At 35.4% G+C, this 24,149-nt stretch overlaps 1 protein-coding gene across 9 annotated transcripts in view; it reads right to left on the minus strand.

The window, feature by feature from the left end:
• The window catches only part of NFAT5 (nuclear factor of activated T cells 5), a 118,500-nt gene that overhangs the window by 62,015 nt on the left and 32,336 nt on the right, over positions 1–24,149 (minus strand). For 7 of the 9 annotated variants that reach the window (XM_070398213.1, XM_070398217.1, XM_070398216.1 and 4 more), the window contains one exon: positions 6,682–6,807. In XM_070398213.1, the coding sequence (XP_070254314.1) occupies positions 6,682–6,807 (126 nt within the window). Of the gene's footprint in view, positions 1–4,335; positions 4,489–6,681; positions 6,808–24,149 lie in introns of those variants that run through there. The other 2 variants (XM_070398219.1, XM_070398220.1) reach the window with 2 other exon arrangements.

Genomic DNA, 24,149 nt, shown 5'->3' on the forward strand with positions numbered 1-24,149 from the left:
ATCCTCTATCAATGTTCCTTTTACATACAAAGGTTCCCATTGAGAGAGTGTCAATGTAAAAGAATAAGTCAGAAAATATATCCCATGTCCATGTGTGTGGCTATATCTTGACTGATATGCAAAACTTCAAAATAAGGTAAAAAAAAAACAGACTGGGTGAGAATGGAAAGAAAGAAGCAAAATAAGGTTAAAGAAAACCTTCTACATATAAAAGCCTAAAATGCAAATTGTCCCACGGGAGTTTGACAGGGAGACTGATCGCTCGCTGTGATGTGCGCTGACTACCAGGGGGTGGCGCAGAATGAAGGAAGGCCCTGGCTGGCAGCCAGCAACTGGGAAAGGGAGGCCCTGGCCGGCAGCTGAAAGGCCCCGATCAGCCCTGATCACCAGCCAGGTCTTGGGACCTACTCGTGCACGAATTTCGTGAACCTGGCCTCTAGTATTATAAAAATAAGATCTTTGCCCACACTAATTTTATTTCATATGTTCAAAACACAAATAAAACTAAAACTATAATATGTGGGTATGTGTTGTTGTTTTTTCAATCTAGAATGTGGCCGTATGGATCAGGCATGTTGTGGTGCTTTCTCACTCATTTTCTGATTTAATTTCATTGACAATACCTTGTTATGAAGGAGTGATAGGGGAAGAATGAATTTTACGTCAGTGGGCTAAAGAACACTGCCAATGAAAATATACTTGGCTTACGGGGGAAAAAGTCATCATGTATCTACTTTAGGTATGCCACACCTTTGTTACATTTAAAGAGCACTGGCCATTTTGACTATGTTACTCAACTGCCACCAGGTGTTTTGTTTGTTTGTTTGTTTTTTAATTTTTTTATTTTCTGACAAGGACACATGTAATACCTAAATCAAACCAGGTGTTTTTTTAAATTATGAAATATTTAAAACTAAACACCAATGTACCCTCTGTTCATATTTAACAAATGCTAACAATTTTACTATGCATGATTTTATTTTAAGAGAAAAAAAGTCACAAAAACTTTTTGTTGTTTCAGATCCTAATATATTCCCTTCACTCCTGTCCCAGCTGGGGTGTTATTTATACAACTTTATTAGTATTATTTATACAACTAATTGTTACAAAACAATTAGTTATGGCAGTGATTTTCAACCGGTGTGCCCTAAGAATTTTTAAAACATGTGATTTCTATTTAGTCAGGCACTGACCTCTTTTCCCTTAGATTGTCAAAAAAAAAACAAGACAAGAGCCAACACAACAATAGCCATTAATGCCTTGTCTTCAACCATAAATACATAGGTCATATAATAGAGTTGCATTTTACTGGTCATGTTGCATAATAAGGCTGTGTCTGATTGGTTAATTCTTGGTACCAGAAATCCTTATACACAAGTATAGGCACCTGATACTTTCAAAAGTCACTTTGGAGCAAAAAAGGGTAGGTAATTACTATTAATATTATTATTTTTCTATAAATCAATGAAAATTATACTTATGTTTTGTCAGATTGGCAAAAATATATTTTTGGTGTGCCGCAGAATTTTAGTAATTAGTTTATATCTGCAACGAGATGAAAAAGGTTGAAAATCGCCAAGTTATGACAATACTTTTTCTTCTGATATTATCAATATTATTTGTGATATAAAAGATAAGCCCACTTCTGTTCATTAATGATGTAAAATCGTATAAAACACATAAAAATAAGATATTGTGTCAATTTTATATATGCACTTGCCTTTGAATAGTTGAGAATCTGTGAACAGTTTTAAAATGTTATTCTATAGACTCAGGTAGTATAAAAATGTGCTTATTCTGAGACTGAATAAATCTCAATTTTTATAAGTTATTGCTAAAAATTGAGAACAATAAAAAGGGAAAATGTACTTTTTGTTAATTAAAATTTATAATATGGATAGTCTCCTGAAACGGTAGTTGTTTCTCAATTAACTGTTATGACTTAAGTTTGCTTATGCTTTTCATCCTAATAAGTCAGATGTTAGCATAAATTTACACATACATAGATATTTCCATACCTATAAATGTATGTATTTAGATTTACTATGTAATTTTAGTAAAAAGACAGAATTTTTAAACCTAATTGCAACATGTTTGTAACTAGGATCTGACTTTCTTCTGGAAATGGTTGTTTTCTAGAAAAAGTAGAAATGGCCATATGGAATAACTAAGATTTTAGCTCACAACATAGGTTACATAGGTGGATTACCTTTCTTGTCAATAGGCTTTGGATGTAATTTTAGGAATAGTATACTACATAAATGGCCAAAATTCTGAAATATGCTAACCTATTAACCCAGGAGAGAAATCACAGGGTAATTTACTCCTCAAATTAAGTTAATTCAAGAAAATCTAAATTATAATAAATTCAAAAGGCTATATAATCCTGCTGTGGTGAATCACTTCTTTTAAAAATTAATACTCTTCTAGAAAGCATATTCCCATTTTGTAGATCCTGAAACTTGCAGAGAAGGGGTATAGTTTTTTCAACTCAATATCCTACACACTGCCTTCCAGGATCTTGTGTTTCCTTAATTGAAGTTAGAGAACACAATGTTAAATTATCTAAAGAACAATGGCAAAGAGAAAAGAACTTAGAACCCAATAAGAAGAGCAGGTGCTTGGAAAGATTGAGATATGATAATATGCAAGTTGCATGATATAATTCCTATCACACAGTAAGAACTAAAAAATGACAACTTATATTTTTTTCACCTCAATTTTTGTACAGCTTTGCTGTTATGGATACTTTAGAAATTCCTAAAATTTTAATTTAGGCGATTAAGATGTCTGAAATGAATTAAAGCATAGCTGTTCTTTGATTACAGAACATTCATTTAGTTCTTTAGCATGTTCTCCTACAGTGTAAATAGCACTCAATTAAGTTCTTTCAGTATAGAAAATATCTGTTAGGTATTTGAGATTTATTAATTGCTGGTCATAGAATTCAAAGCACCATGTAATAAATCTCTTTTAGCAGGAAAGTTTATTATATGGATCACTCCATGTAAAGTTATTAATTTAAATTAAAATGCTAAACATCTCCAGTGATCCAATTGGTGGAAATATTCAACAGAGATTTGTACTGTACATGATTTATGAGTGTATATACCTACACATGTTAAAATTGCTACAAACTATTAGTGCACTTAGAATATATTACTTGTAAAAAGAGTACATATATATAATTATTAAAAGTAAAATAATAACTTTATGAAAATAACAAAAGAATTACTAACTAGATATTTCTTAAGATATAAAATTAAATTATAAAATGTGTGGTTTGATTAATTCATTTCCAATTAAAATAAAACAATTTTAAAGAAACAGTTACCTTAGCAAAATCATATTTTATGTTATATCCCAAAATGAAGACAAATAAAGTGTAGAACAAGAAAATAACTTAATTTCTCTAGATGATCAAAGTTGATTGTCAACTTCTGTCAAAGACTTTCTATTTTACACAAATTAAGTGAATGTAAGGATAAAAACTATAAACATATAAGTAGATTAAAATACTTTTAATTGGTATATGTACTATATCTCAATACAGCTGTTATTTAAGAAAAATACCTGCCACATCTCTTTTCAAAAACCCCAAATTCTGGTGTAACTGATTTATTTCTCCTAAATACTTAATTTTAGTTCTTTATACTATAGGAATCTCACACACACACACACACACACACACAAGAATACTTTCACAATTTACATTTCTTCTCGATTAATTTTACCAAAAAATAGCATCAATTCATTTGGATAACTTTTTTTGTATTAGAAGAATGGCCTCTCTCTTAACTACTGAGAATCTACAATAATACTATATTCATAAAGTCTGTATTTCTAAAACTTTTATTAATTCACATATTGAACTTCAAACTCTTAACAATCTGTTTGGAGGGACAAAAACAGAGGTCTTTAAAAAAATGGTGAGAAGTACAAATTTCAGACTGGTGGCTCTCCACTACACCTCCCAAATTCTGACACCTGATCCCATGCAGAGGGGAGGACTTATGGAGGAAAAGTAAGTCCTCTTTCCCCCACTCTCAACCCCTGGGACTTACCGGATAAAAGATGTTATTGTTGGGAGCATGTAAAAGTGGAACTAGTGTAGAGGCAAAAAAAGATTTGAGAGACACTTTTATCCAATATTCTGGATTGTGGATTAGCAGCACCATGTTTACTCATTCCTTCAGTAATACGTAAAGGAAAAATATCTAGTTTGGTGAATGTGAGAAACACATTTTAATAATTAAATAATAAAGAATGTACATGAACACCTACATGCCCAGCCTCTAAATTTCAAAATTGATTTAAAACTTGCAAAACACAAACCTTTATGGCAGAACTAGAAGTCTGTTCCCACCAGGCCCTCATAACTGATAGCAGCCAATCCGGCTCCTTCAAAACTCTGAAGAATTAACTACATCAAGAGTCATCATTTTTATGCATTTCATACTTAAACAGCAAATGCTATAGATTAAAAAATAAAACTCACAGAAGTCTAAATTAATGTGCCTTTCCCAAGAAATTTAGTATTTTGGCCAGAAAATACTGAGTAACTGGTAATTTACTCTAAATCTCTCTCTTTGACAGTTATGTCACTGAGGATATTATTAGGTCAAATATAAAAGGCAAGTTCAATAATATATACAAATTGATTTCCTACAATAATTATTTTGTAATTTAAACTCTCTTATCTATAATGTTATATGACAAAGACTTTATTCTACCAATAAGACATTAGAATCCTAGAATAAGACTACGTTGGTTACTAAAACTAAATTTATGTTTTAAAAATTACAAATGACTTGGTTTTAGATCACAGAAACTTTCTGTGTGTGAATATAAGAAAACTGTCAAGGTTACGTCCTTACTCTCTTCACCATCATTAAAAACTTAATAACTTCTCAATCTAATAAAAATGTATTACTTCAGAATACTTCCTGAGTTAATTCTCTTATTTTCAGGATTTTTCAACTAATAGCTTTCAATCTAATTTATCTGGAAAGGATTTTCTCAAATATGTGGAGAGAGGGACAGAGGGGGAAGAAAAGATCAACATTCCATTAGTGACCCAAATTCAAGAACTTTCAATATTTATATATAAAACTTCTGAAATTCAGTTTGATATTGTTTAAAAGGCAATGTTGTTCTTTTCCAAATCCTAATTAACATTTTTTCAGCTTTTAAAAGGAACTGGATCTACTGTCAACTCATGTTTAAAAGCACAGAAGAAACAGACTTTTAGTTCTATTCAGATTCAACATATCTTTAAAAAACAACCTCAAAAGATACAAAAGAAATCAGTTAGTCAATATCTACCTGTGGACTTAAAGTGAAATATTTCATTAAAAACTATTTTTTCATATTTCATTGTCTTATATAAATTTTAAACTAGTTTAAACTTTAAATTCCAGAAAAGATATTCAGGGACATTTTAGAACCCAGTGGATATAAAGTGAAACCAGGTCATCTCACCAATTTCATTACTAAAACGTTCACAATTAAATCCACAGTATCTGTTAGAAATGTCTGGCAACACATGAACAGTGAGCAGGGCTGATAAATTTGCCATGTTTTCTGGCCCTCAACTAGGAAAGCAGCAAACTGCACTGTACAACTAAGGGGAAAGATTGATACACAAGGCTAATGGTACATAAGTTAACACATACAAGAAAAATATCTGAAGTTCTACTATAGTACCAATACCCTCATTTAAATAACAACCTTTCGCTTCACTGTTCTTTTGAAACAAAAAGAATTTACTGAAAATAATGTTCTGATGGACTTTAAGAACCACTTGAAAAGGTGAGAGGTATCATATTTGACAAGAAACCTCTAATGAGTAGGACAGATAAAACTTCAGAGTCTGTAATATTTTTCCTTTTTTTAAACAAACCACACTTAGCAGTCTATAAACCCAACAACAACAAAAAAAACACAGTTGGGCAATCTAATTTTTTTAAAGCATTCATATTAATTTATGACTAATCAAGACTTTTATCTGTTAGCTTGTCTTATTTTTATTCTAATTTGATCAAAATTTGAACCAGCTTTATATAATCTGATTATATAATTATAAAGTGTATGATTTGAGAGCTGAGTAAAAATAGGTTTGATAAACTTTTAAACATTAATTTCCACATTTTAAATTGATATAAAAATGACTTTATATAAATATTACATTCAAATCTTCCATTACTTTCAACTGAATTTAAAATAACTATAAAGCCATATGTTTTCAAATGTAGGAAACAGGTTACAGTAATGTGTTACAAACAGAAAAGAGACTTAAGTGCTTGAGTCCTTTTTCAGATTATACAAAGTAAAGTATTTTTTCCTTTTTTTAAAGTAAATTAAAAAAATAATTTTAAAATATAATTTAACAAATGTAATGTTCCATCCATGGCTTGGTATTTAATCTTCTTATGTGCAGTCAACAAAACTCATTTCCATAATTGAACACAAGGTCCATTCTAGGAAATGGCACTAATAAATGTGCCAATGTGAAATTTTAAGAAATAATAATTATATCAATAAAATTATATTGAAAAATTTTAAAACCTCCTAAAACAAAGCCTCAAATCACACTCTTTTTTATATAAACTTTACCAGCACTGTTCATGTTGGCCAGATTATACCCTAGTTTTCTTTAATAAAGTAAAATGAAATGCATACCAGCAGCAACTACAGCTGGAGGAGGCGAGCCTGCCTCACCACCACTTGTTTGACTCATTGATGCTACAGTTGTTTCTCTAGATGGAGGTAACTGTAACTCCTTTGGGAGAAGATCATAGACAGATTCTGTAGGGGGGGGCGGGGAGAAAATATTTTGAAAAGAGTGTAAGTCAACCTAATAACTGAGCACAAATATGTCTTTCACACATGAGAACTGTATTATTTACATACTAATATTTACATACACATACAAACACATACAACTCCATAAAATTACTGTCGTAAAAAATTACTAGCAAATATTTTTCTTTTATTATATAATATTATTGAACTGAAGAATAATTTTTCCATTAGTTCTACCCCCTGTTTTCTTCTTGGTTTTATCCTTTATGCTAAAGATGGTCTTGAGAAAAGTTATGAAATTTTAAAGCTGCATAAAACTAGAGAGAATAGAATGTCAAATAACCCAAGATGTTCCAATATCTCTTTGTATAATAATGAGTGTAACTACCAACTTTCATATATTGAGATAGCTATATTAGATAGTATATTAGTTTCAAGATGCCTTCTCCAATTAGACCATTAGTCTAGTGCTGCTCTTTTACATAGCACTTTTTAGCAAATATTTTTAAAAATATATATTTTATCGATTTTTTACAGAGAGGAAGGGAGAGAGATAGAGAGTTAAAAACATCAATGAGAGAGAAGCATCGATCAGCTGCCTCCTGCACACTCCCTACTGGGGATGTGCCCGCAACCAAGGTACGCGCCCTTGACCAGAATAGAACCTGGGGACCCTTCAGTCCGCAGGCTGACACTCTATCCACTGAGTCAAACTGGTTAGGGCTTTAGCAAATATTTTAATTTGCTATCATAATGCATTTTTCCTTCCTAATGAAGCTAAAAAAATGAATGACATGGCTCAAGGAAATACTTCTTACTCTGAGAAATCTCCAACTTTAGAAAGGTACAAATATATAATACTCTTAAATCAGAAAGCAGTATTGCCTATATTAGATTATGATTACTTTTATATCCAAGATTAAAGAATATTCTTTCTTTTTTTCTTTTAATCCTCACGTGAGGATAGTTTCCCATTGATTTTTAGAGAGAATGGAAGGGAGGGGGAGACACAGAAAGAGAGAAACATCGATGTGAGGCAGACATATCAATTGGTTACCTCTCGCACATGCTCCGGGCCAGGGATCGAGCCTGCAACAGAGATATGTGCCCTTGACAGGAATGAAACCCAGGACCTTTCAGTCCATGGGCCAATGCTCTTGCACTGAGCCAAACGTATTTTTTTCTAAAGATGTTTTTATTGATTTTATTTTTTTAATCCTTATTATTGAAATTATTATATCTGTCCCCCGTTCCCACCCCCCATTTACTTCTTCTAACCCACCCTACCCCGTTTCTATTTATGAGAGAGAGAGAGAGAGAGAGAGAGAGGGGGGAAGGGAGAAGGAGAGAGAGGAAAATCGATGAGAGAGAACCATAAGCTGCCTCCTGCACACCCCCTACTGGGGATCGAGTTAGCAACCTGGGCATGTGCCCTGACTGGGAATCAAACCAATGACCTCTAGGCGCATAGGATGATGCTCAACCAACTGAGCCAAACCGGCCAGGCAAGAATATTATTTCTTTACAATGTATTTTATAATACTCTAATTATTCATAAAATTAAATTTATATCTACTGTTTAATAAATTACTTTATAATTATTATTGTATCATTTTGGGACAGAAAGATTTCCCAACATATCCTCTAAAGATAGTAGAATCAATGTTGGAAGAACCTCAAAAAACCAATTAGAATCATATGCCCAGTTTCCAAAGAACCAAGGCACAGAAGTTAAGGGACTTACCTAATATTCCATGAAACCTAACATTCCAACAATTAAAGAAGGTTATTAATTATTTATATGAGTGATTAAAATACCACAGGTAACCAAATAAGACATTTTGGCCTTGGTAACAAACAATACTTTTCGTTAAGTGATTACTGAATTCATAAATACTTTGATCCTGCCAGTTAACCATTAATGTATGTATGTTAACTTTGATGTGGATAGGGATAAGGAAGAATGTTGTGAAGGAAGCTAAAATTAGAAGTCATACTATTAAATGATCTTCATTTACAGTAAGGAATCAATTTAGCCTTGGCCAGTGGCTCGTTTGGAGCATCGTCCCATAAACCGAAAAGGTTGAGGATTCTATTCCTGATCAGAGCACATACCTAGTTTGCAGGTTCCATCGCTGGTCGGGGTACGTAAAGGATGCAACCAATTGATATCCCTTTCTCTCTTTCTCCCCCCCGCCCCTTCTCTCAAATTAATAAAAACATATTCTTAAAAAAAAAAAGGATTAAAAAAAGAATCAATTTAAAAGTTTCTTAAAAAACTCTATTACCTAACTTGTAATTTACATCTTTAAAACATTTGGCAAATTCGACATCTGCCTAACTATAATATGCTCTAACTGAAAAGTTTCAGTTTGTTAAAATGTTGCTAAAAGCCTTAAGTAAATTATTTCTATCTTTCAAATATAGGCATCACCTTATACCTGTCAGAATGGCTGCCATCAACAATTCACCCAACGACAAGTGCTGGAAAGGATGTGGAGTATGTATAATCCTATCTATCTTCTATCTTCAATATATATAAAAGGCTAATATGCTAAGTGTCCATCTGACTGGTAGCTATGACGCGCACTGACCACAAGGGAGCAGACACTCAACGCAGGAGCTGCCATGACGTGCACTGGCCATTTACAGATCTAGAACAAAATCTACAAAAATGTATATGGAACCAAAAAAGACCCCAAGTAGTTGCAGCAATCTTGAGAAAGAAAACCAAGGAGAGATCACAATAGCAGATATCAAGTTATACTACTAAGCCACTGTAATCAAAACAGCCTAGTACTGGCACAAGAACAGGCATATAGATCAATGAAACAGAACAGAGAACTCAGAAATCAACCCAAGCCATTATGCTCAATTAATATTTGACAAAGGAAGCAAGAGCATACAATGGAGTAAAGACAGTCTCTTCAATAAATGGTGTTGGGAAAATTGGACAGGTACATGCAAAAGAAAATGAAACTAGGCCACCAACTTACACCATACACAAGAATAAACTCAAAATGGATAAAAGACTTAACTGTAAGTCATGAAGGCATAAAAATCCTAGAAGAAACCACAGGCAGCAAAATCTCAGACATCTCTCATAGCAATATGTTCGCCAATACATCTCCTAGGGCAAAGGAAACTAAGGAGAAAATGGGACTACATCAAAATAAAAAGCTTCTGCACAGCAAAAGAAACCAACAACAAAATGAAAAGGGAGGCTCTAGCCAGTTTGGCTCAATGGATAGAGCGTCAGCCTGCAGACTAAAGGGTCCCAGGTTCGATTCCGGTCAAGGGCACATGTTCGGGTTGCGGGCTTGGTCCCCAGTGTGGGGCTTGAAGGAGGCAACCGATCAATGATTCTATCTCATCGATGTTTCTCTCTCTTTCTTTCTCTCTCTCTCTCTCTCTCTCTCTCTCTCTCTCGCTTCCTCTCTGAAATCAATAAAAATATTTTTAAAAATATGAAAAGGGAGCTCACTGTAGAGGAGAACATATTTGCCAATGATACATCTGATAAGGGGTTAATTTCCAAAATATATAAGGAACTCATACAACCTAACAAAAGGACAAACAATCCAATAAAAATAAATGGGCAAAGGACCTAAATAGACACTTCTCCAAAGTCGTCATACAGATGGTCAAGACACATACAAAAAAAAATGCTCTAAGTTACTGATCATCACAGAGTATGCAAATTAAAACAACAACAATGAGGTATCACCTCATATCTGTCAGAATGGCTACTATCAACAAATCAACAAATGACAAGTGCTGGCGAGGATGTCTGGAGAGGATGTGGAGAAAAGGGAACCCTAGTACACTGCTAGTGGGAATGCAGACAGGTACAGCCACTAAGGAAAACAGTATGGAGTTTCCTCAAAAAAAAAAAAAAAAAAAAAGGAACTGCCATTTGACCTAGTGATCCCACTTCTAGGAATATATCCTAAGAATCCCAAAACACCAGTCAGAAAGAATGTATGCACCCATATGTTCATAGCAGCTCAATTTACAATAGCTAAGATCTAGAAACAGCCCCAGTGTCCATTAGTACATGAGTGGGTAAAAAAAAAGCTGTGGTGCATCTACATCATGGAATATTATGCAGCAGTAGAAAAGAAGGATCTCTTACCCTTTGAGACAGCATGGAGGGGCCTGGAGAGTATTATGCTAAGCAAATAAGCCAGTGAGAGAAAGACAAGTATCATATGTGGAATCTAATGAACAAAATAAACTGATGAACAAAAGAGATCCAGAGACATAGAAGCAAGGAACAGACTGATGAATCTCAGAGAGAAGGCGGGGTGGGTGGGGAGAGATCAACCAAAGAACTTACATGCATAACCCATGGAAACAGAAAATAGTGTGGTGAAGGCCTGGGGGAGGGGGGACAGTAGGGTAGAGGGGGGCAATGGGGGGAAAGGGGGATATCTGTAATACTTTCAACAATAAAATAAATTTTTTAAAAATTTAGAAATGATTTTACTTTTGTTTTCTAAGGAACTCTGTCATCAGTTTGCCAGGACTGATTAACTTTTGTCTTATATATTTTTTCTATTAATGTTGCTAATAATCTGTGCAATAATAATGTTCAATTAACTTAATGGTTCATCATGAATTTTAGTTGACCAAAATCCCAATACAACTGCTTAAATATGCATATAGTAGAATCAGGGCAAGTGTGCTATAATAAACAACTCTTACTAACATAAGTTATTAACATAAGTGTATGATAAAATAAATTAGGCAAAAAGGGGGAATAACTCAGAAGAACAAGAATTTGCCTAATGTTGGGATAATAGTGCAGAGCCCAGGGCAATTAGGGAGAAGGAAAAAATGGAGGAATGAAACCATTTTCAGATATTGAAAGCAAACTTAATACTTACCAATGTTGGGTGGGAAGGTGAACAGTGTAAAAATGGGCTGACTGGCTGGCTTATTTGTTTGCTCATCAGTAAGCTCTAATTGATTAATTTATGTCACTGATTATTTCTGGGTCAATTTGGTCCTTTATTCGTCAACACTGGTTATGAGGGGGTGAGAGTCTCACTATGCTGCATCAAGCTCAAAGTTAACAGAACTTTGAGGGCACAAGGCAGTGAAAAAGAAGGAAAAAATAAGTAACTTAATAGTACAGATTTCCAGCCCCACTTCTCATTAGGGAACTCTGTTCCCTAATTGCTGGTCACCCAATTCCCATCCTCTACTGCTTCATGTTACATATTGTTCAGTTCCAGGAAAAGAGAAAAAGACTTCAAACCCCCATGCCATGCATGTTCCCTCACTTTCCCCCAGAAGAGTCAGGGAGATAAAACAAAGAAAACATTGAAGGAAGAAAAGCATGCTTTTCATGTTCTCATAAAAGTAACAACATTAATAAATATAATTATAACTGCCATTTATTAAGCATTTGGGGTCAGGTGGCAGGCATTTATGCAAAGTTCATTAAGTCAATTTCAAGATAATTCTGTGAGGTAGATTTTACCAATAAAGAATTTGAGAGGAAACCAAGATGGCGGCATAGGTAAACATCGGAAATTGCTGCCTCACACAACCACTTCAAAAATACAACTAAAAGACAAAATGGACATCATCCAGAACCACAGGAAGGCTGGCTGAGTGGAAACTCTACAACTAGAAGGCAAGAGAAAAGCACACTGAGACTCAGAGGAGGTGCGGAAGTAAAGTGCAGAGGTACGGAGGCGCACGTGGAAAAGGCTGGCAACTGAGGACACAGTTGTCTTTTTCAATTGGGAGGGAGACACAAACTCCCGACGGCCCTGGACTCCAGTTCCGGGCTAGTCTCTGGGGACCCAGACTCATACAGGGAGAAACTGGACTGTCTGGCAGCAGACGGAACTCGAGGGCAGCTTTCTCTCAGAGGTGCCTGCAGCGATTACCGGGACAATGAGACCCGGGGCCTCTTAGGGAAGGGCTGAGGATCAGCCATAGCTGTTTGCTCCGCCCTGTTGATTCCCTGAGACCCCGCCCCACCCAAGTTGTGCGCAGAGGCTTTGCATATGAATGGCCTGGCCCTTTGCAATCTAAAATTACCTAACAAACTGCAGCTGGGTCAGAGAGACCCAGAACATCTAAAAGAAGGCCCAAGGCCCCACAGCAGCTTGCACTACTTCACAGCTGGGCCTCATCTGGGCACCTCCAAACCCCAAACAAAGAAGAGGAATCTGCAGATCTCTCCATAGCTCCTGCTGGGTAGCCTCAGGCAGAGGCTAAATTAGCACCTCCTTAGAGATCCAAGAGCCAATTCCTCCCAGTGATACCTACAACAATCAAGGCTTAACTACAACAAGACTGTGCACAAAGGGGTGCACCAAGAGTGTCCACCTCAGGTAATTGGGGAGGCTGAGCCACTGGGCCCTATAGGACACCTAGCACAGAAAGCCACCCTATCAACACAGGGAAGCATAAAAAATGCGGAGACAAAGAAACAGGTCGCAAATGACAGAAATGGAGGAAAGCAAACTACTGGATATAGAGTTCAAAGCCACGGTTATAAGGTTTTTCAAGAATTTTCTAGAAACCGCTGATAAATTTAGTGAGACCCTCAAGAAATCTAGTGAGACCCTCGAGGATATGAAAAAGGACCAACTAGAAATTAAGCATACACTGACTGAAATAAAGGATTTTATGCAGAGTTCCAACAGCAGACTAGAGGATCGCAAGAATCAAGTCAAAGATTTGAAATACGAGGAAGGAAAAATCACCCAACCAGAAAAACAAAAAGAAAAAAGAATCCAAAAATATGAAGATAGTGTAAGGAGCCTCTGGGACAACTTCAAGCATACCAACATCCAAATTATGGGGGTGCCAGAAGAAGAGAGAGAGCAAGATATTGAAAACCTATTTGAAGAAATAATGACAGAAAACTTCCCCTACCTGGTGAAAGAAATAGACTTACAAGTCCAGGAAGCGCAGAGAACCCCAAACAAAAGGAATCCAAAGAGGACCACACCAAGACACATCATAATTAAAATGCCAAGAGCAAAAGACAAAGAGAGGATCTTAAAAGCAGCAAGAGAAAAACAGTCAGTTACCTACAAGGGAGTACCCATATGACTGTCAGCTGATTTCTCAACAGAAACTATGCAGGCCAGAAGGGAGTGGCAAGAAATATTCAAAGTGATGAATACCAAGAACCTACAACCAAGATTACTTTATCCAGCAAAGCTATCATTCAGAATTGAAGGTCAGATAAAGAGCTTCACAGATAAGAAAAAGCTAAAGGAGTTCATCACCACCAAACCAGTATTGTATGAAATGCTGAAAGGTATCCTTTAAGAAGAGGAAGAAGAAGAAAAAGGTAAAGATACAAATTATGAACAACAAATACACATCTATCAACAAGTGAATCTAAAAATCAAGTGAATAAATAATCTGATGAACAGAATAAACTGGTGAATATAATAGAATCAGGGACATAGAAAGGGAGTGGACTGACTATTCTCGGGGGGGAAAGGGGTGTGGGGGGTGTGGGAAGAGACTGGACAAAAATCGTACACCTATGGATGAGGACAGTGGGGGGGGGGGGGTAAGGGCAGAGGGTGGGGTGGGAACCGGGTGGAGGGGAGCTATGGGGGGAAAAAAGAGGAACAACTGTAATAATCTGAACAATAAAGATTTAATTTTTTTAAAAAAAGAAAATGAAAATGAAAAAAAAAAGAATTTGAGGTTCGAATAATAGTAAAAAATGAAAAACACATGGGATAAAACAAGGTAATGATAAACATAAAGTTTAGGATAGTGGTTTCCTTTGATGGGGAGACATGGAGATAAGACAGAGGAGTAGAAATAAGTTGGCCTGACAATGGTTTTAGGAATATTCTTTTCACTAAATATATAATCTAGCCTGGCCAGCATGGCTCAGTGGTTGATCATCGACCTATGAACCAGGAGATATCATGGTTTGATTCCTGGTCAGGGCACATGCCTGGGGTTGCAGGCTGAATCCCCAGTGGGGATTGTGCAGGAGGCAGCCAATCAGTGATTCTCTCTCAGTATTGATTCTGACTCTTTCTCCCTCTCCATTCCTCTCTGAAATCAATAAAAATATTTGGGGGAAAAATCAAATCAAATCAATAAATACAATAAAAATTAAAGTTATACGTGGATAGTACATAACCTTACAGAGTTACTATAAGGCTTAAATAAAATGATGTTAAAAAGAACTCTGTAAATTATATCCCCCACACCCCTCCACACTCACCATTGTTGACCTGACAGTATTCAATGTTCAAAAGTAAAGACCAAAATTGTGAGAGAGCCCATTTACTTTATGACTTCTCAGAAGACTATTTTATTTACTTTCAGGTAACAAAATAAATAAAAGCTGTACATACCTATACTACAGACTTAACTACATGTGGAGATGAACAATAAAAACGGGGAGAGGCTCTGTAAATACGATGTTTCTGTTCAATTGTCAAGCAAGTAGCTAAATGGAAATATTGTGGTATAAAGATGATACTTTGTGTTGGGAATGCTTAAAATCTTAACAGAAAGTGAATTAATGCTCAGCACAGGTGTTATTCAAATAATGAATGCTCCCTGATATAATATGAAAACACTATAATACTAAAAAATCCATTTATGAATATTTGTATCTTAATTTTAAAATGGGATCTAGCTTTTTTTTTTTTTTTTTTTTTTTTTTTTACTTTAAATGCAAAGCTACTTTAGAACACAAGAGTTTTGTTTTTTGTTTTTTGTTTTTAAACTTTCAAAGAGTCCTTGCAAATGGTTTGGGAACTAATTGCCTTACTCTTCCATCTCTTATTAACTCTCTAAATAAGCTGGTGGATCCAAAGGCTATGGTTTCACATTAGACATTCTAAAACAAAATGTCTGGCACCTCCACTGTGCCAACATAGTTCTGCACTGAAGAGAGGCAGCATTCACTCTGTTAAAAACACTTCAGGCTTGACAGTCATCATACTTGGCATCTTCACTGGAAAAATGTACTGGCTGCAGGTCTACTGGATATTTGGTTTCCAAAAGGTTATAAAGTCCAAGAATAACTGGTAGGTGATGCTCTGTTTTAACAAAATTTTCTAAGTTTAAGTCAATTTGCTATCACACACCATATTTACTTAGTCATATCACTTCTTCCTGAATGTATTTTTTTTTATTGTTTTTCTAAAACAATCTAGTATCCTAAAATAATTATTAAATAATATACAACAGCATAAATTGTATCAACTTGGGGAATAAGAAAACTAACTTATACAACTATTTGTGTTTATAATTATAACTTATATAATTATTTACAGGAACATGTTGTATCTCTGAGACTGTCAGAAATGAGTCATTATCAAAAGTAAAATATTTTAAAAATGGTGATGGAAAAAATAAAATAAGAAAAGATGTTATTCGAAATAAAAAAAATGTCATCATGTGAAGGTGCTAGTCTACTACACTATTTTGCAATAACATTAAGTATTACATTTTTTAAAAAAGAAAACTAACTTAGCTCCACAATCATTTTAATATATACATCATATATTTCTTTTTTAAAAATATCTTTTTATTTATTTCAGAGAGGACAGGGAGAGGGATAAAGAGAGAGAAACATCAATGAGAAAGAATCATCAATTGGCTGCTTCCTGCACGCCTTCCACTGGGGAGCCAGCCCGCAACTTGGGCATGTGCCCTGACTAGAAATCGAACCCTGACCTCCTGGTTCATAGGTCGACGCTTAGCCACTGAGCCATGCCCAGCTGGGCACATCATATATTTTTCCAAGTGGGTATTACTTTACACTTAAAAAAACCTCACAATTATTTTCTAAGTAACTTATTAACACTTATAAAATGCCAAACTGAGTATACTATTGAACTAACCATTCTGATTATCTACATCCTTAATTTATATTATTTTCTGAAGAAATTACTTAACGCTGTTCTAGAAGGAAAAAGACTTTCAAAATCAGATCTATGACATAAATCACTGAGTAAAACATTTATGGCTTATTTGTAATTTTCAAAGATGTTATAATAATACTTTTACAATAGGGCTGTGAGAACTGTAGAGTTCAGACAGAGTCCAAAAGGGGTGAAGAGGCCCCAGGGCTGAGTGTCAGAAGCCTAATGGGGTAAGGAGGGTAAAAAGTGTGATGAGGAATGAGATATTCATGTGGTTTCAAAATACAACTCCACAAAATTCTTACTAATAACAAAGGAGAATCAGGGAGAAGTCTGACAGATACCACCTTACCCAAGTGATCAAAGTGAGCATCATCAATAATGACACAAATCAAAATCGTATGCCATCTGAGAGAGTGCAATAAGAATACATCATTATTTCTGTGGTATTTTGGTCAAAGATGCATCATTTGAATGTAATCATGAGGAAGCATACAATCCCAAATGTTAAAAAATATTCCACAAAGTAACTAACTTCTAATCTTCAAAAATATCAGAACCATGAAAGTCTAGAAAAGACCAAGGAACTCCTTCAGACTGAAGGAAACTAATAAAGCATGACAATTAAATAGACATGTAAGTCTAAACTGGACCCTTATACTATACTAGAGGCCTGTTGCACGAAGAGATTTGTGCAATAGGCCTTCCCTTCCCCTAGCTGCCAGCACCGGTTTTCCTCCGGCACCCGGCACCCAGGCCTTCGCTGCTCCGGCCGGAGCCTTCAGTCTTCGCTGCTCTGGCCAGAGCCTTCAGTCTTCGCTCCGCCACTTCGCACCTACGTATGCAAATTAACCGCCATATTTGTTGCATTAATTTGCATACTCTCCTGATTGGCTGGTGAGCGTAGCGAAGGAATGGTCAATTTACATGTTTGTCTATTACTGGGTAAGGCAAGACATTACTGGAGCAACTGAAGAATCCTAAATGGGGTCTGAGGATTAGATGGGGGGAAAATGTATTGATGTTATTTTTAAAAATTTGGTGGTTATATTGTGATTATGTTGGATAATATCCTTGTTTGTTAGAAATACATAGTAAAGTATTCAGAGGTGATGGGACATCATGTCAGCAACTTCTTCTAAGATAATTTAGGAAATCTTTTCACTATACTTACAACTGTTTCATAAGTTGGAGAATGTTCCAAAAGTACATAGAGGCACATGTGCACATTTCACTAAAAATGTAATAGTTAATTACTACGTAATCCAAAAATTCAGCTCTGTAACTACTAGTTTTATTTTTTTAATTGCAATTTCCAAAGAAATGAACATATCAAGGGAAACAAGCTTATTTCAAGTCTTCATATTTGGATATGTGACCATCAAAAATGATCTACATTGTGCTCCTTCTCATTTTTGCTGCTATTTGTCTAAAATCAATGAAACAAACAAAATCAGATACTTTGGTAGTGCAGTGAGAATGGCAAATAGAATATGAATTTAAATGTGTTTTGAAAGGGTGCGGGGAAAGGGGAGAGATCAACCAAAGGACTTGTATGCATGCATATAAGCATAACCAATGGACACAGACATTAGGCGGGTGAAAGCATGAGTGGGAGGAAGGGGGTTGGGGGGGATGGGGGAATGAGGACACATATGTAATACCTTAATCAATAAAGAAAAAATAAAAAAATATGTCCTAGAACTGGGATAAAATATTATTTAAAGTATTGCTAGCTTTTAAAAATATAGATATGCAAGAAATAAAAATTAAATTTCCCCATAACCTCACTATCCAAAGATATATATTAAAACACTAGTATATTTGTTTCCTTTCCATATTTTTCTATTCATATTTTTAAAGTTGAATAATAATGCACATAAATTTAAAAGAAAATTCATTGAACATAACCATTTTTCATATGTACTTTATCTTTGGCATCCTCATATTGCTATGCATTATCTTTACATCTGTTTTCTATCTCTTCAATTAGTAGTTGAAAATTCTTCAAGGGCATAAACTATGGTATGTCTTCTTTGAATAACTAAAGTTTAGCAGTACCTTATGATAGGCACTCAATGTTTGCTGATGAGGTTATCAAACACTAAGGAAAGGTAATGGGTAATAATTCTAAACTGTGAATTAAGCTTCAGGAAATTTTCATATTATTTCAGAAACACTGCTAATTAATATAAGAAGTAATAAATAATGTATCAGTGGTAAGGTGATACCACTATACCTGCTATAGAATGAAGCACAGTTCAATAAATATCCTCATTTATTTATTCATGTACTTAGTCATTTAAATGTATACTGACTGCCTAATGTATGCCAAGCACTGTGCTAGGTTCTGGGGATATATTAGTAACAAAAGAGACAAAATTCTGAGTCATGGACCTTCCATTTAATGGGCTTAAATGAGTGTGACTGACTGATTGCTTGCTAAAGAGAGAAGGAGGCTCCAGTGTTCTACAGTTTCCTACCCTTACTGAACTCACATTTAATTGTAGTATCACTAAAATAAGTTCATTTCTGGAACATAAGCAGTAGAAAATTCTCAATGTATGTTTACTTTACACCTTTATTGTACACACTAATGTAATGAATACACACTTATAATGTAGCTGAATGTTTACAAACCAATACTGGATAGAGCTCTATTCCATTGCTTAACAGTTAACTACATTATAAAACCATATACTTAACACATTGCGGACGGATCACAAGAATTCTCGCTTCATATTACACAATGTTTTACAAAGTATTCTTTAAAAAGATATTAGCTTGTAAGAACATGTAATAAATAACTTCAAAATGCAATGGGTATTTAATTTTAAAGTGTGCCTTTAACATTTATGTAAAACTTTTTTGTACTCGTTCAATAGAAACTTATCTGGCCACTGGATAAAGCTAGCAATAAAACTACTGGTCTGCAATGTGTTAACAGTCATTTCTTTAAAAAAAAAAAATGTTGTTATTGTTAATCCTCACCCGAAGATATTTTTCCATTGATTTTTAGAGAGAGTGGAAGGAAGAGGGAGAGACAGAGAAACATCGATGTGAGAGACACATCAATTGGTTGCCTCCTGATCAGGGCCAGGGAACTCACAACCAAGGTACATGCCCTTGACGGGAATTGAACCCGGGACCCTTCAGTCTGCAGGCCAATGCTCTATCCACTGAGCCAAACTAGCTAGGGCTCTAAAACATTAATTCTTGTTTTTATACCCATAATCTTAGTGAGGGAAAACAAAACAAACAAAAATCCACTGTTTTCCTTGTTGTCATTACCAAAATGTCCTACTACCTCAACTAAAAGTGTAATAATTTTACAGCATTTTTTTATCTTACACTAGAGGCCCGGTGCACAAATTCATGTAAATTGAAAGGAAATTAATTAGAAGAAATATTTTAATATCACTATTCGCTCTTTCTCTATAATAGAAGTGTCAACCAAATTCACGATCGATAATGACGTGTGTGATTGGCACCAGCAAGAGCTTTATATAGATAAACTTGCTTAATTAGACCTGCTTTCTGATTTAGCTAAACTTTTTCCAGCCCAGTGAAGCACCCCAACTTCTCTTTCAGGTAATTGTCAGCAACACAGCAGTAAATATCAACATGAAGCAGATTATTATTGTAGATCACACAGGGAGAACAGGGGTAAAATATTTAACTACAGCAGTGTTTGACTATAATCTGTGCAGTGAGAAAATCTGAAGTCATTTTCACGGTCCACCATTTCTTCTTTTCAGTCAGGTCAAGTTTCTAAGCTTTCTAAATCTCCATTTTCCAGCAAATGAAAAGAAAATAGGATTCCACCAAGTCTCCTATCTACCTACTCCAGGACTTCTGTGAAGATCAAATGAGATGAGGCATGGGAAAACACTTCAGACATTTAGTTAAAGTGTAAAATGTTTCTACCTGGCTATAAAGCAAGTCGTGTTCCTGGGCTGAAGAAACTCCAAGGAGGCTAGTCTCTAGGGAGAGGAAGCTGGGTGTTGCTACATAACATCATTACCCAGTGCCCACAGCCACTGTTTCCTGGCTGGGCTGGGTTGGGCTGTGGGCTGCATTTTGCGCCATGGGATCTCGGCAGCATCAGCTGCGATTTGGTGGGCTGTGGCTCCGGGGTGGTGGCGGGGCCTGTGTCCCACTGGGGAAGCCGAGTGTTGCTTTGTGGGTGCCAGGTTCATGGTGCCGTTTCTCTGTAAATGGCCTGTGTGCGTCACTGCAGCTCCTGCATTGAGCATTTGCCCCCTGCTGGTCAGTGAATGTCACAGCGACTGGTCGGACAGTCGAACACTTAGCATATTAGCCATATATATATATATATATATATATATATATATATATATATCCTATTTCCCCATGTCCCACCTTTCAACTTCTATGTCATTATCACCTAAACCACCATTTTCATAATGAACAAAAATTACTTATGTTTTAGCATCTTCATTTTCAGTGATTTTTAAAGTTATTTCCTATAAAATTTCTTCTTTTAATATTCACGTAACATGGATATTTTCCCTCCTTCAATATTGAGGAAATCAGCAAGGCTCACTTTGTCTTTTCTACTCTACACAAGGATCATCAACAATAAATAGAAGAAATTGCAAACCTCATAAAATAATTGTTTGCAGAGATCAAAAATATTTGTTTACTGTGCCGCGCCAGCACGGCCAACGGTGAACCTGAGAGGGGGTGGTGAAGGATGGAGAAAAGACAGACAAGAGAAAAAAGCTGGATCTGGGTGGGATGCTGCTCCCAGATGGAGAGACAGCGCCACGGACTACAAGACCTGTCATTATTTTATAGCCAGATTCCATGAGGCAAAGTAAGGGCGTGGTCAAGATGTTTACAACATTCTCCTGGGTTTCGATCCTACTCAATTACATGCACCTGAACTCTATCAAGCTCATATTACTCAGACACATGGGGCCACGTGTTCGGACTATAGGTTCAAGCTTACAACTATAGCTGTTGTCTATAATTGTGCTGGGAGGGCTCTACCCTCCAAGCTGGGACTTTCACGTGGCAATGAGAGGACTGTGCCCTCTCATTAGTCAGAGGCTTGAACCTGTCCAAACACTGTAGCCTCTCTCCACAGTCTACTTAAGTGGCAATAAACAAATGACTAAGTTCATTATTCTGCCCCTTAATTTTAAGAAAGTGGTAATCAAGAAGGACTAACATACGTAGTTTTTTCTTGAATGAAGATGCCTGGGATTCAGATGCCTGACCTACTGAATACGGGTTTACATTAAACAGAATCATAGAATGTATATTTTTATAAAGCTCCACAGCTGATTCTGGCTGAAAGCTATTACTTTATGGTTCTCAACCTTCTGGCCCTTTAAATACAGTTCCTCATGTTGTGACCCAATCATAAAATTATTTTCGTTGCTACTTCATAACTGTAATGTTGCTACTGTTGTGAATCGTAATGAAAATATCTGATATGCAGGATGGTCTTAGGCGACCCCTGTGAAAGGGTCGTTCGACCGCCAAAGGGGTCGCGACCCACAGGTTGAGAACCGCTGCTCCAGATCATCCTCTGGCTGTTCTCTTATAAAAATGTTTGTTATATGAAAGTTTAATATTTTGCTTCTTGTAAAAAAAAAAAAAGAATAGCTTGATTGTAATATATTAATGAGATGTCATTTTAATGATCAACAAGGCCACTCTTTTTATTAATTCTGATAATGATTTTCAGTTGTCATTTTACAATAGCAAATGAAAGAGTAGTTTATGCAATTCTTTGTGCCAAGATGTGATCCATAAACAAGAAGTTAGAGAAACAGCTCTAGAAAATTGAAAATTATTCTAAAAATAAATTATATCTGATAATATTATAATTCAGAGTTTACAAAAGTATTTTTATATTTCTAAACATAGTATTGATATATGTGAAAAGTGCTTTGACTATAAGTACCTAAAAATGAAAATGGGTAATTTTTTACTAATCTTATAGGTCATAATTTCAGAACAGATTTTTTAGTGTTTTAACTTATTAAAGCATAACATAAAGTATAAATATATTAAGTCTTGAGCTTGAATTTAAAAAGTGAACACACACATCACCACCAGCTAACTGATTAAGCATCCTTCTTCATGCTTCCTCCCAGGAGCCACCCCTAGAAGTAACCAAACTTTAAGTTCTATCACCATAGATTATAGTTTTACCTGTTTCTGAACTTTAAAGGAATCATAAAGGATATACTCTTTTGTGCCTAGAATCTTTCATTCAACTTGTTTGTTCAGTTTATCAATGTTGTTTACAGTAGTTCATTCTTTTGCACTGCTATATATTATTCTGTCGTATGAATATTTTACAATTAATCCATTCTGCTGTCAAAGGACTGAATTGTTTACAGTTTTTATCTATTACACAAATACTGTGATGAACATTCTGAAATGTGCATATATGTACTTCCCTTGGGTATACAGGGGTGGGCAAAAGTAGGTTTGCCATTGTTTGGATGAATAATAAGTAATAATACAAGAATAAACTCTATTTTGTGTACTCACAACTGTAAACCTTCTTTTGCTCACTCCTGTATATACCTAGAGATGAAAATGCTGGGTCACAAGGTATGTGTATATTCAACTTTGGTAGATACTGCTAAGCAGTTTTCTCAAGTGGCTGTACCAATACACAATGTCATCATCAGTGTATAAAAGTTCTGGCTACTCCACCAGCTCAGTCATAAATAAATGCTTTTACAAGATATCTGGTGGAGGTGGAGTGATATTACATTTTTATTTTAATGGGCATTTCCCTGATAACTAATTATTTTGAGCAACTTTTCATATACTGATTGATCATATGTTTTCTTTAAGTCTACTTTTTAAAATATATTTTTATTGATTTCAGAAAGGAAGGGAAAGGGAGAGAGAGCTAGAAACACCAATGATGAGAGAGAATCATTGATTGGCTGCCTCCTGCACGTCGCACACTGGGGATGGAGCCCACAACCCGGGCATGTGCTCTGACCGGAAATCGAACTGTGACCTCCTGATTCATAGGTCAACGCTCAATCACTGAGTCATGCCCACCAGGCTTTCCTCAAGTCTTTTGTATTCTTTACAAAAAATTATTTGTCAGGATTCATTATATATTCCAGATGTAAACCCTATGTCAAATATACATATTATAAATGTCTTCTTCCATATGTGGCTCACCTTTCTAACCCTTAATGATATCTGTAATAAACAGGAATTCTCAAGTTTAATGAAGTTTAATCTAAGAATCTTTTCATTTATGGTTAGTGATGTCTGTGTCGTTAAAGGAATCTTTGCATGCACCAAACACAAAGATATTTTACCATGTTTTCTTCTAGGAGTCTTTTTGCTTTATCTTTCATATTTATATCTATGATCCATCTGAAATTGGTTTTGTAATAAAGAAACTGAAGTCAAAGTTCATTGCTTGTCATATGAATATCCAACTGATCTAGC

The sequence above is a fragment of the Myotis yumanensis genome, unplaced genomic scaffold (assembly GCF_028538775.1).
Source record: "Myotis yumanensis isolate MYYU_CA2020_CCGP unplaced genomic scaffold, mMyoYum1.0.hap1 SCAF_18, whole genome shotgun sequence".
Classification (NCBI taxonomy): Eukaryota; Metazoa; Chordata; class Mammalia; order Chiroptera; family Vespertilionidae; genus Myotis; species Myotis yumanensis.